The sequence below is a fragment of the Triturus cristatus genome, chromosome 4_1 (genome assembly GCF_964204655.1).
Source record: "Triturus cristatus chromosome 4_1, aTriCri1.1, whole genome shotgun sequence".
Classification (NCBI taxonomy): Eukaryota; Metazoa; Chordata; class Amphibia; order Caudata; family Salamandridae; genus Triturus; species Triturus cristatus.
The window spans coordinates 1,017,695,559-1,017,710,212 of NC_140585.1; the positions used below are offsets into that span (position 1 = coordinate 1,017,695,559).

At 40.3% G+C, this 14,654-nt stretch overlaps 1 protein-coding gene across 1 annotated transcript in view; it reads right to left on the bottom strand.

Annotated features, from left to right (window-relative positions):
- RELN (reelin) overlaps positions 1-14,654 on the bottom strand; it is a 1,440,257-nt gene that overhangs the window by 428,077 nt on the left and 997,526 nt on the right. Inside the window, exon 25 of the mRNA XM_085653954.1 lies at positions 2,329-2,534. Within this exon, the coding sequence (XP_085510080.1) occupies positions 2,329-2,534 (206 nt within the window). The remainder of the gene's footprint in view (positions 1-2,328; positions 2,535-14,654) is intronic.

The following is a 14,654-nucleotide window of genomic DNA, read 5'->3' on the forward strand; positions in this document are numbered from 1 at the left end:
GTCACAGAGTGGGGTTCTGTGGTGCTTCACTAGGAACAACTTCACTTCTTGATCCCGATGCCCTTGGGGTGCAGCAAGGTGCAATCATAGCAGGCCTTGGAGTCATGGTCTGACCCCAGGCACCACAGGCAAACCATGTGTGGGTTATACACAGACATTAGTTTGTGACATTCTCCACACGGTTTGAATCCTGTAAATTTTGGAAGCTTACACGGTCCTTTAAACAATGTAGAGATGTTGAAAAATGTCAAAAAGCCGCAAGAAAGATGAGGGGTAGCTTCGGATCTGCATCTGTTAGCGCAAGACTAAGGGAACTGATGGTAACGTGCATGGGTGGCACCTAGATAAGCAAGCAAACATCACGTCTTGCGAGAAACAACGTCGATGCAGAGCCATATGTGCCACATGTCGGCACCGAGGGGTGCTGCTCAGTATTTTCCGAGTCCAGTCTGATGCCTGGGAAAATATTTAAAAAGTGAGGAATCTGCCGTTAGAAGTCTTTATCAGAATAGGTTATGAGTGGAAAACTCATTGACAATGTTTTTGACAAAGTCGATACTTCTGCGACGGCACACTTTATGGCTCCAGTGATGTCTTAAAGAAGTCATGTGCGGCACCAAGATGGATTTGGCATCCCTTACTGGCGTGGGAGAGCTATTGAAGAGTTCCCTGATAGAGACTATTTTTTGGGATATTCAAAAGGTAAGGAATCCTCAGGTAGAAGTATCCGTCAGAAAGGGAACATACAACCAGGTACCATAGAAGAACAGTCCCAATGAATGAAGTAAACAATTAACTTTTTCCCACAACATTCCTGTTAAAGTACATGTCTTCCAGTAAAAAAATGGAGTTAACTGACAGTTCTCGTTGAAGTAGTACTGAATTTTTCCCCTCATTGCTCTCACTGTGAGGTCACTGTTTCCTCTTACCAACTCAGGTGTTCCAACCGTGGTTTACAATCGGAGCTTAGTTGCTCAGATGAATTTTGGGCTGCTATATTTTGGTTCAAAAAGCCTGACATCAACAGTCCTTGAAGAATGCTAAAACAGAACTTTCCTCTCCACCAATTTCAAATTTCTTGGCTTTCAAACTGACCGGATGATCCTTCAAAGCACATGGCAACAAAAGCACTATCATTATAACACCAGATTTCATTCTATCCACAATTCAATCCTTCCTCCTCGCCCCCATTCACCACAAACGTTAAAAATTCCATAATCCCATATCAAAGGAGGTAATTCACTCCTCATTGGCCTCCTAGGACAACTCTCATCCCTCTTAAAGATGCCTTTCAAACAGCAGCCAGTCTAATCATAAGAGAATTGAAACGTGGCATTATCAACTTCACACCCAGGAACCTTAATTGGCTCCCTCTATTAGTATGTATCAATTTAAAATATTTATACATCCTCTGAAAAACTATACACACTCACGACCTATACTATCTAGCTAACAGACTTTCCTTCACTGCCCACTGCTAAAGCAACCTATCTTAAAAATTCCCAAATCCAAAAAGCAAAAAAACAAACGCTAGCATTCTCATCTATTTATGGTCACCACTTATTTCGTGATCATTACGGACACTTTTTTTTAGGCCTGGAATTTTGGTTAGGGCCTAAAGAATTTTGTGCATTTAGTGTTATTTTGCTTCCCTTGAACTATTTAGACTAACTCTCCTGAAATTAATGATTTGTAGGTGTAAATTTAAGGGCAGGGGGCAGTGTGGGTAATGACCTGGAATGAGATGGTCTCACTACATCTGTTGCCCCTATTTTCTGGTTCAACTTCATTCCTCACAAAAATTCACCCCTTTCCTCCCAACTTTCAAAAGGGTACACAATACCCTGCTCTTCTCCTTATTTCTTGCCATTATTCTGGCTCCCACAATATGCCTTGCTCCTCAAAGGAATTTGCAATGAAATTTGAAATCTCTGTAAAAGTTAAGAATACTTTGTAAAGTCTAGATAACTTGCCAATCGGTATTGCAGTAGTATTCATTGACCCTCCTGTATAAGACCTGCTAACCTGGACTACAAGACCACAGACCCTTTGTAAACAGTGCCCATCGGACTGTAATCTGCCTGCAGCACCACATACTCCCTTTTCCATGTAAAGTGCTGCACTGTTCCCGTGCTAAATAAATACAGTCACAAAAAGTAAAAAATAAAACACGCTCAAAACATTACAGCATTGTTGTGCTTTGGATACGCAGGGGAATAACTGAAAAGGACCCTCCCTTTATAGATGGCCCCTTTAAAAAAAAATCATTCCTAAAGGGCTTCATCAACAAGAAGAGCAGAGTGCATGCCAATCGACCATGCTCTTTACCTGGGCTTACTGAAGTCGGAAAAGTACATTTCTGCCAGTAGATGCCAGCTGATGCCCCCATTGTTGCTGTACTGCAGGAGCACGCCTTCCTCTCTGCTGTCAGGTTTGTTACAAGAAGAGGTCTCCCCTCCGATCTGAATGTAAAACTGAACAAAATCGACCCATGTTGTATCGAGGTCCCGGCTCACAAGCTGCCTTTTTCCAGCCTGTAAAGACAAGAAAATAGTAAGGGTTGTTTTACACTTTCCGGGTTGAATTGCTATGTAATGCATCATAATACTCCCGTGATGCAGCTACAATGGTCAATAACTCTTTAACACTACTGGGCACAACATATATTATTTAGACTTAATTAATTTACATATGAAATCCCATTCCAACGTATTCATTTGCAGCATCAGTTAGTAAAATAGTAACAGGCTACTTGTATCAAGGGATGGTCACTTGTAGAACACACTATTGAATAGAGCTGATTAAGTTTCATTGCGAACAGGTGTCTATGATCTTACATGAAAAAACAATGTGATCTCAAGTCAGAAATTTGTATCACTTATTTGGCCCTCGAAGCCCACTTTTATTTTCTAAAATAGCCTGCATTACTATTTCTTCTACTCCAAACTCAGGACATAGAGCTGTTAGAGCAATAATAGTGGATATACAACAAAGCAGGGTCTGGAACATTTTGCCAAGGGGGCAGGCAGGAGTCATTCTAGATTTTCATGATTTCCACTTGAGAAATGTCTTGCATGACTTTAGCCTTCATGGCCCAACGATGGGCACTCTGGAAAAAAACTGTGCTGGCAGTGTCAATGACAGGCATCTTCCCAGAAGCTTTCAAGACCGGCCAGATCCTCCTACCCCTAAAGAAAACTACACTCGACCTCGATGACCGTGCCAACTTCCAGTGCATCACTCACCTGCCACTCATCAACAAGACAGTTGAAAAAGCAGTCAATGTTCAACTCCAAAATTTCACCATGCTAGCCATCTCCTGCATGACTACCAGTCTGGCTGCAGATCACACTGCAGCATGGAGACCTCTACCTTACACATCGTAGACAATAACCTCCTGACACAGATGCCAATGACCCATGACTCCTGATATTGCTGGACCTCTCACCTGTCTTAGACACAGTCGATCATCCTACCCTCATAAGCACCCTGGAGTCTCGAATAGGATTAATCAGCAATGTCCTTCTGTGATTCTCCTCTTACTTTTCCAAACGACCCCCAGTTTGTTCATATGGGTACTTCCAGGTCCCAAAAGATCCCCATCACTTGCGGAGCCCCCAGGGTTCAATACTGTCTCCTGCCATCTTCAACCTCTACATAGATTCACTTGGTGTCTAATCACAGACAACAGCATCAAGATTCACCAAAATGTTGGCGATATATAATTCTACTTGAAAGTCTCCTCTGCTTCAGACATCCAATGCCTCAAACAATCTATGGCCAGTGCTTACCTGGGGCTCACTCATGATAGAATCCCTGTTATTTGCCGAGAACAAAATACAATACAACCCTAGCTTAATGACATGAACCTTGACAGCTTCAAACCCCAACTTTCACCGAATGCTATGTTACATGGAATTTTCCTTGACACCAACTTCTGTCTCAAGAAACACATTGCCAAAAACACAAAGACAGCTGCATGGTACCAGTTCTCTCCTCTAAAGAAAGTCAAAACGTTTCTTGCCAAAAACAACTTCGGAACTGCTGTTCCAGCCCTTCTTCTCTTGCATTTGAATGGTAGTAAGGCCCTAATCCATGGCCTACTAGGCTCTACACTGGCACCCCTTAGAGGCATCCTACACACCACAGCCCTTCTCATCCAGGGCATGAAGAAATATGATTACATCACACCCATCCACATTTCCACGTTTCCATTTTCCTCTCACCTATCTTCTGTGATATGTGCCTACTGTTTCATTTCTAAAGACACAAAATTAATACAAATAACTCAATATTATTATTTGTATTGGTTCAATCACCATTTACTAAGATTACAGAGGTTTTCTATGAATTAATAAATGAAAAACAGGAAGCTTCACTGCCACCTATTAAGTCAAAAGCTAGTGAAATGCAAGAAATGTCATTGTGCAAAATTCCTGAGGAGATTCAAGCAATATATTCAAATACTGACACAATATGCTCTGACATCATGCATATTCAATGAAAGTTAAATGAAAGTATCAGATAATGAGATCATAATTAGAGACAAAGCACCAATTGAAAAAAGTATTTCTCATGTCAATCAAATATTGCCTATGAATAAAATCACTTTTAGAGCTGAATAACAGAAAATGTCAATATCTCTGCATTTTTTATGTTCCTGAAAACGTTAAGGGTCTAAGCTGCAAACTCTACTTGGAGAATATGTCACCAAATATATTAAAGGTAACTTTCCCTGAAAAGTTTGAATTTAATAAAGCACATTGTATTCTCTTTCATCAGAAACGTAACTAATCAAAGCCTTGACAGATTATAGTTAATATCCTTTGTCATCATTATCTCATTATAGCAACACAAAAAGATGATGGACGGAATGCTGAACATTGTCAAACATTCACCCCCAGTCACAGATCTGGGTTAAAATCATCGATTTTTTGCTCACCATACCACCCTAGTTTGGACTCAGCCATATGCAAATCAGTCTTGACCCTGCTCCTTATGGGAACAGTCCAGCCCGAACTTCCAAGCCAGGTCCTCCCTGGACCAGAAACAAGCCTCCTGGGATTGGTTTCAAGGTATCACCCTCTTCAGCCAAGCTAGCTTGAATCCAGTGGCACAGTGAGCGTGGGAACAACATCTGGGGGAATATGTTACCAAATCTATTAAAGATGACTTTCCCTCAAAAGTTTGAAATTAATAAAGAACGTTGTATTCCCTCTAATCAGAAATGTAACCAATCAAAGCTTTGACAGATTATAGTTAAGGTCCTATGTCATCATTATCTTATTTTCATCATAAAAGGTGCAAGAGAGATACCATACTTATTGATAGAAGGGCACAAAGTTTTAATTCATCAAGAGTTTGCCAAAGAAACTATACACACAAGTAAACAGTTCAAGAATATGTATTGGAAAAATTATACTTCCAAATCCCGTTCTTCAGCAGATTTGGTCATATACTTGGATCCACACGACCCTATCAGGATGGATTCTCAAGCAATTGGAGACTCTGGCTGAAAATTAAAGTCCTAATATATATATGATCTTATACTGAATTGTAGGTTGTTGCTGTGTGCTTGACTTGATTTATACCTCCGGTCCTTGGTATCTGTTTAGGATTATTCTATGTTTTGTTGGCTTTTTTATGGGCTACCATCATCATTTTATATTATTTCGTTTTTGTTATCACTGCTTATATCTTATTTTAGATGTTAGGCATATATATTATCAAAATGATATCACTTAATGTTAAAGGATTATGCCACCCAGTCAAAAGGCAACAAATATTGGAATACTTTAGAAAACATAATACTGATATTTATTTTATACAAAAAACTCACATTAATCATAATGCATTATTATCTATGTGTCAAGGATGGATCAGTCTCTTCCCCAGCTAAAAGACGGAAACATTTGTGTTGCTATTCTTTTTCTCGTAAATTGCAATTTCCATAGTTGAATTACCATAATGATGTAGATGGTAGATTTGTTTATGTTAAAATTGAGATTAATACATTTGTTTTAAATTGAATTAAATATATATGTTCCTACAAAAGAAAAATATACCTTTTTGAGGGATTACCACAGAAATTATCAAATTTGCTAATGTACCTCCTATTGTAGGAGGCAAGGCAATTCCAATCTAATTAGGGATCCCCTCATAGACAGACTCTCCACTCTCAAGTTCCATCCCACAAATTATTTCTCCTTATTCATATCTTTTTCTTAAATGCTAAACTCTAATCACTGGAGTCTGTCAAATCCTACAATTAAAAATTATTTTTTTCGGACACTCATTCCTCCTACTCTAGAACTGATTATTTACTTTCTTCTAGGGACCTCTGTAATATGTTTAAGGACCCTACCATTGAACAAATTATGATTTCTGATCACGTAATAATCTCTTTTTCTCTAGTCTTAGAAGACATGCATACTCCCAAGAATAGATAGAGAATGAATACTGAGGTAGCCTTAAATCAAGAGAAACCCACCAATCTTTTAAATGCCATTACTGCTTTTTATAATATTAACAAAGCTGTAGATACCTCCAGAATTGTCAATTCTGATGCATTTAAAACATTTATTAGAGGAACAACTATCCCTATAATGACATATGAAAAAAACCTTTACATTTTGAGTTGTCAGCTATAAAGAAAGAAATTGCGAAATAGAAAGATTATTCGTATCTTCCAGTGACAATAAATGCCGATCTCAACTCCAAAAAGTCAGCTACGAATATAACCAACTTTCAAGTAAAAGAGCAGGATTACTTGTTTCAAGGGAAAAGTCTAACTACTATTTTAACTCTATCTACTACTAACTAGTATTTTAAATCAGGATGTCTTCTAGCCAACTACTTACATATCAAAAGAGATACAAATCAAATCCATGTCATAAGAAGAAATGACTGCCAAGGGGATTGCCCAATTTCTTTTAAAGTTGTAAAATGCCTCAAATTACTTCTGTAAATAAACTAAGATTAGAGAGCCCAAGAGACAAAAAATAAATCTACCTAGCAATTAAATCCTCAAATCTCAAAAACACATCTGGCTTAGATGATATCCCAGTAAGCCATTATTACCATACTTACAAAAACAAATAGAATCATACTTCCCTTGCTAATTATCGATCAATATCTTTCATAGACCAAGACTGTAAAATTTACTCTAAAATATTAGCTAACAGATTAACCCCAACCTTGGATTCTATAATATAGTCATATCAAACAGGTTTTATGAAAGGTAGGCTCCCTGCTCATCATAACACAAGAATAATATATCATGTGTTATCCTCTATTGATAAAATTAAAACTCCAGTTGGCTTCATAGTTTTGGGTGCTGAAAAAACTGTTGACAAAGGATGCCTGCAATTTTAATTAAAAACATTGGATGTTTTTCATTCTGGCCCTAACTTTCTTAACATGATGAAAGCATTCTATAATAGCCCATCAGCTAAAATGGATGTTAATGCCATTTTTTTCTCAATCTTTTAACTTGCATAAAGGTACTAGACAAGGATTTCCTCTTTTGCCTCTTTTATCTAATTGCTATTGAACCTTTATTGTGTTTTCCCTGAAGCAATATAGAATATAAAGGGATTATAATACAAGATGCTGTTAAAGGTTTCAATTATGGTATATTATTGTATGTTGATAATCCTTTTAAATGGATTCCAATTGTTTTAAATATTATCAACCACATGCTTCTGTCTCTGGCTAGATACTGGACATCACTAAAACCAATCTTTTCCTTTGAATTTCTATGCAGTTCCGATATGTTATCAGCACGAATACTATATGGAGCTCTCTCAAACTCAAATATCTTAATGTCATTTTCTCCACCACAATCAAGTATAGCGAAAATACATGGAAACAAGCCTTCTAACTTACTTTATAGATGTCTGCATTTCATTAAAACAGATGGCGGTAGTGGTTTTCCAGACTTAAACAATTACCACTCTTCTTTCCTAATTCCACAGAGTTCATTATAGTGTCAAAGTAATACCCTTTCTTCTATGAAATGGTTGCTAATACAGCGTAATTCATTACAATTTTACCCTTTACCACCTTCCATACCTCTTTCTAATGGTATATTTGAAAAGATTTCCCCAATTAATGATACAAAACATGCTTTATTAAATTTTGATTCAAGGCTTAGTACCAATATAAAAGTATTTTAAGAAGTCTTTTTTTGGTAACAAACAAAATTAAAATGGAATAAACATATATCCTTATGGAAATCCTGGATTGAAACTGGCATTTTTTATATTAGCAATATATGCTTTTATCCTTTTCAGACCTACAATATAAATTTCACCTACTTAGTACAGACCATCGTAAATATGAATTACTTTGTAACTCTGTTCTCAATGCATATGCAAATTCCTTACCATCTGCTAAAATGTCTGACATGGAATTATATATTAATGTATTTAGTCAATATAATCACATTGCTTCTAAAGTATATAAAAAAAACTCACTGCTATTGACAATTCTTTTTTAATTCATTTCGCACAATTATGGAATTCGAAGCTAGAGGTCCAATTATCCATCAGTCAATGGAGACATATATGGTCATGTAATGTTGTGAGTTATTTCCCTGCTTCTATTTCTCTAACTATTTTGTTTATTCTATACAGATGTTTAAGGTCTCAATTTAAAATGTTTAGAATGGCATTAATTGATAACCCAAATTGATGGCATTGCAAATGTGTAGCATGGTCCTTAAAAGACCTGTTAAAGGATTGTCCTATGATTTTTATTTTCTGGACAGGTGTTTGGGAAGTTAATACTAAGATTAGGTGTCAGATGCATCAAGGGTTTTCCCGTTTGTGAACGGGAAAAAGCCGTTTGGGAAGTATCATCCCAAAAAGGCGTCACAAAATAAGGAATAGCAAAGTTTGCGATTCCCTATTTTGCGAATGCATTTCAGGAATCGCAATTTGCGATTCCTTAAATGAAATGCAGGAAGCAAAAAATATTTGCGACCTAGCTTTAAGGAATCGCAAATTACCACCAACTTCAAGTTTGTGGCAATACATGAATTCCATGAAAAATGCACTATTTAGCATTTTTCAAGGTGCCATGTGGCGTACATACATGCCCTTAGGGTATGTATGTGCGCCACATTTGCACACATGCATATTTCAGGGGTGAAGCAGGGTGTCAATTTGGCATCCTTGAAATTGCATGTGCAATTTGCGAGTACCTATTGGGTAATTCCCATTCATTCCTATGGGCCATTCCTTATTTGCGACTCGCAAACAAGGAATATGTAGGAATCGCACATTTTTCCGCTAAACCTACATTCATTGCATTTTGCTATTCTGTAATAGCGAATCAGTAAAATTCGCTATTACAGAATCGCAAAAGCAATTCTTGATACATCTGACCCTAGATTTTTTATTTTAATATACAACTGTTACATCCCAAACTTGAAACAGCAAGCCCAGACAAGTGCACCTCTGTGTACTTGTGACGCACCTCCTCACACAACAATCTCCCAAACAAGAGTCCCACAATGTGAGCCTTTTCGATCAAATGTTGTGCATGTCCATCGCCCCTGCTGTGTCCAAGGAGTAGTCTTTACGACCAATGTTCAAATTCACAAATGTGGAATGCACCACAGACCACAAGAAAGATTATGTCCATCCACTGTTAGTTTAGAATAAACAGTTGCTTTATTCTTCAAGTTCAATAAAAGAAAACAGCTAAACAGCCGACGCGTTTCGTCCAACTGGTGTGGACTTCATCAGGGTTTCGCAATTAGTCTGATAGCAAATTGTGGTGAGTCATTAAAAATTCCTGAGTAGCATAAGGCAGTCTAGTAGTCTTATATGTCAACCGTTCCCTCCTGGATCCAGGGACAGTTGGAAGTACCAAGGCTCCTGTGCCGTCTCGGTACAAATTTTGTTCACATTTATTATTTGTAAATTTTATGCCCTTGTATATCTACTTACTAATGGTGAGATTAAATGATTTGATTTTCTTAACACTTCAGCAATTAAGTTTGATTCAATTCGAATTAGAAGGATACAAATGTTTTATCTGTTCATGCTTGATGAGATTAGATAACATATTTCAGATGCAGCCAATCTGTATCGATTCATACCTCTAACAATTCACCAATACTCTGCTCTACAATGTGGGTAACTCTTGACTCACATGTTGCTAAATTTAATATTGTAGTAGCCCTTTATATTTTTTGCTTATTATTTAAAATACGTTAGTATAGTTATAAACATTACTATTGTGAGAAGTTGGCCTGGTATATGATGTTCACTAGTTAAAGTGACCACCTTGTACCATGCCAAGCAACCCTTATGGTGTGGTTGTAAGTCAACCTTTTCGGACTAGCTGCCCTAGTGGTAGCGTAGGCTAAGCAGTCTTTGAGGCTAAACTCGTGAAACGTGTTAAGCAAGCTGTTTTACCAAATGCAACCCCCTTTTATACCAATAAAAGGACACCACACAGGTATATATTCAAAATATATATGTATTTATTTCTCAAAGTAACCCCTAGTCTCTTTATGAGCACAGGAGCACAAATCGTCAAACAAGATTACAATAGAATACACAGAAGTTGCACTTTATATGGATAGGCCCTGGTGGCCGCTCAAACCATATACTAAAATAGTGGTATAAGTACCACGAACAGAAAAGGGAAAAGGCCTAGGGCCTCTAGAATCGCTGGGCCTACAAGGAGCTAACTTCAGTTAGTGACCAGGAGGTCCACGGGTTGCGTGTGCAGAGCAAATAGTCACACGCGAGCTCCCATAGGTTTTCAATGGGTGCGTAAAAAGTACAAAGTTACTGCAAAGAGGATCTTCCGGATGGTCTAGGAACTTAAGATTGGAAACACAGACACTAGAGATGATTCTCTACACTTGGGCACCGGAGTGCCAGCTTTACCTCACCCACAGGAAGCGGGTGCATAGGCGTCGAAGTGCGTCGGGTTTCTTCTATCTGTTCAATGGAGCCTGTGGACAAAGATGCTGCAGGCGACCGGTCCGGAAGAGATGCAGTGGATCCAAGAGTGGATCGGAGATGTTGAAGACCTGTAAGCAGAGGGGACAGTGTTCACAGTCACTAGCCAGTGACCAGCGTGGCACCAGGTGGGTACCAGGTGATGTCGGGTGCAAACAGGAAGAAAGGTGTAGCTTGTCTCTGCAGCCACGTGGTCCCTGAAGGTCGACGATGTCCAGGAGTCGAGTCACGAGCTGTCCCAAGCAGGTTCTCGCTGTCGGCGGTGTCGGCGACTTGATCGAAGCAAACAAGCCTTGGCAAAAGCAATTGTTGTAGGAGATGAAATAAGCTGATGGTTCTGACCAGCAAGGTCAGAGGGATTGCTCCTTTGGAGGGGAGCAAGGGCCAGTCTGGAGCAACCAGACCAGCGGTGTATTTTGTGAAGTTCGTCGCCAAGATGGCCACTAGCCAGCGGGCCAGCAACCGGTTAGGCGCGTCGAGTGGCAAAATGCAGAAGGGCCCCACGCAGATAGTGAGAATGCTGGAGGGCTCACCTTTGGTGCAGATGCTGCTCGGGTGTTGGGCTTCTCAGATCCCAAAGCACAACTTGGAGGGAGCCTCGGTTGTTGCGCTTGCAGCTTGTCGTGGTCTTTTCAAGATGGCTGGCTCCACGTGTCTCGTGCCTCCACGGGTCTCCTCTTCTCAGGGACTGTGGATCGGGCGGTGAGAGGTCTGGAGGTCCAGGTCTTGTCAGTCTCTGGGCTCGGGCTCCGGCGGGAGGCGGCGGCAAAGCAGACGTTGATTCGCTGGATGGTGCTTGCGTTAGCAAGGTGGTCACTCCCTGACCACAGGGGAGATTGGCTTCAGTCCTCTGTGCGGCAGAGCGTCGAAGTTCCCGTCTTCTTCTTAGTTTCAAGTTGATTCCAGGATGTCTGAAGTCTTAGGACACAGCTCCTACCTTTAAGCGGATTCTAGGGGCCGGACTACCTGCTAGGTCCCTCCCTAAGGGTGGGACCAGGAAGGGGGGTGGTTACACCCCCAATCCTTTGTCCAGCTCGCCCCAGGCCCGGGACTGGTGTGCCTCAGGACCGGTTTGAACTGGCATATGCACCGAGGCTCCTTGTGAGCCTCAGGCATGTCTGGTTCCTTTCAAGCCCTACCTGACCAATACACAAAATCCTGTCTGGGGTGGTGCATGCACCTCCCCTGGCAGGAAACCCTTTGTCCACACCTCCCAAGCTGGAAGGACTCCCAGCAGCAGGAGGGCAGACTTGTGTCTGTGGTGGCAGCATCCATTTTGTGGAGCTGAGGCTATGTCTGATTTTACCCGGGTTTCAGGTACTGTACATTTCGTGTCCCTCTAGGAGGGTGGAATGCTAACCCCATCACCAGGATTGGCGAGGGGTTAGTATTCCAATTCGTATGACACCTTACTCGACATGTTTTGATAAAGCCAAACCAAAGTTAGCATTTAACCGCGAGGTTCATAATGCACTTAAGAGTATATGGTATGACGATATCTGGAAACAGTAGAAGGAAGTTGTTCCGACCACTGCAGACAGGCTCAGCTCATGCCAGAGCACCATCTCACATGGAACCAAGCACTCTGCCTTCAGGATTGTTAAGGCCTGCCTTAGGAGTGACTTATAGGTTACCAGGTGTCCCATTTAAGGTTAGGTATAGGTATACTACACCTAAGTAAGAGGTGGTTACACCAACTTACCCCAGCTGAGTGATCAGCCAGTTGTGTCAAATTTGTTAGGCCAAGCCTGGGGTGGCAGAATACATGCTTCAGCCCCTGGCAGGCCTTAGATACACCAATGCCCTGGGTACCTAGTGTACACTGGTACAGGGGCTGACAGGGTGATCCACTTCCAATTGGTTATGCACCTAGGGTGCATAGTTTTAATTTAGTAGAGAGAACAGCAGGCTGGGGGTCTGATTGGCAGGCCCACAGCCTCAATATGTCAAAAACCAGTGAAGCAAAAAGCAAAAATTTGGGGTGACCACAGGATAGCAGACCCTACTCTCCTACAACTATATAAATTCTTATTGTAATATTTGCCTAGCTATTTGATATACTTAATTATTTATACTTTTAGCATTATTTTTACAGGTCATAATTCCATGTGTTTATATTAATCAACAAAGTATTTTGAACTCAGAAAACCGAGTTCTTTGTACTTTGGATACTGACCATTTTATTTGCCATCTAATCACGTTTTTACTTTTTGTCATGGACTGTCAGAGTTATGAGGGTTCCCTTTAGGGCGGTTGAGCCATACCGACCAGGACTGAGCATCTAACTATATCTGTTCCTGGAGGGGTCATTTATGTATCCATTTACCTACTATGAACCCTCTCCAAATCTACTGGTGTTGTCTGTGTATTTCTGCATGCCAACTTGCATCACAACAATGGTGATGAGATTTGAAGGACCCAGAGTTATGTAAATCAGACTTGTTCCACATGAACTTGAATAGTAAGAGGAAAGAAGCTATTCTTCACAACCTTAACAAGAGATGCTGCTTTTGTACACGTTCACCCCACCAGTGCCATCCCACCTGGCAGCCGTGAGGCTTAGAAAAGTGAAGCAGTAACATACAAATGGCTATTGAAAACGTATTTTAGGTGCCATGTAACAAAGATACTGTCTCAACAACACCCTATGGGCTTTGTGATAACCAAAATATTTAGTTAGATATGGTTTGATTGAGAAGTGGCTTGAGTGGACTGAGTGTGTCCAAGATCACAAGTATGTATGCCTAAAGAAAGTTGTGGCATATTGGCCCACTCATAACCAAGTCATTACCAGCCTGCTTAGACACAATTGCCATGATTGTTATCAACTGAGATTTACAGCATTTTAATACTAACAGCAACTGGCATGGATGACGTCTTCCAAGATTGAATGGTCGGTGGCCATTATTGCCTGGTCCATCCCTCCTACTTTTTCCATCAAACATCTGGATCGTTTGGCACAAAAATGGTATAGGGCTTGTTATTATATACCGCTCCTCCTACTCATGTCCCATCTCGAAATTGCTGACTATCAACATCATTAAAGGTCTGTCCTCCACAATTGTCTTAACCCCTTCCTTTGCTCTTTCGGGCGCTCTCATCTACCGACCCTCTGATGCTCCGGCTAACTCTCTTCTACTATTAGCTGATATGCTTGGCCTACTATCCCATGGTAATTTTGTGGTACTTGGGAATTTCAACTTACACGGTGATGATCATAGTAACCGATCTGCACCACAATTTGTCCTCATTAGAAGGTTTAATTTTGGAACAAATTCTCTTGGAAACCACTCATTTAGCAGGTCGCAAACTTAATCTAATTTTTTCATCTAACTGAATGGTTATGGTTAGGCCTACACTTAAGCTTTTCTGGTCCAACCATTTTTTTGGTCCCTTTGGATTTTCTACCCAACCCCTCGTCAGGTGCAAGAGCCGGTGAGAAAAATTTCCAGACCCTTGGCTAAAATCTCTGAAGCACCTTTCATGCAGGCACTGCAGTCCACCCCCCATAACTGCAATGGAGTGTTGGAGTCAGATATCTTCAACTTCAATAACTGGCTTATCTCAGCATTGGATATGACTGCGCCATTAAAAATACACACCTCTAGTAGATTATCCCTTTCTGTACCATGGTTTTCGGATGCTGTTAAAGCCAAGAAATCTCATTGTAAA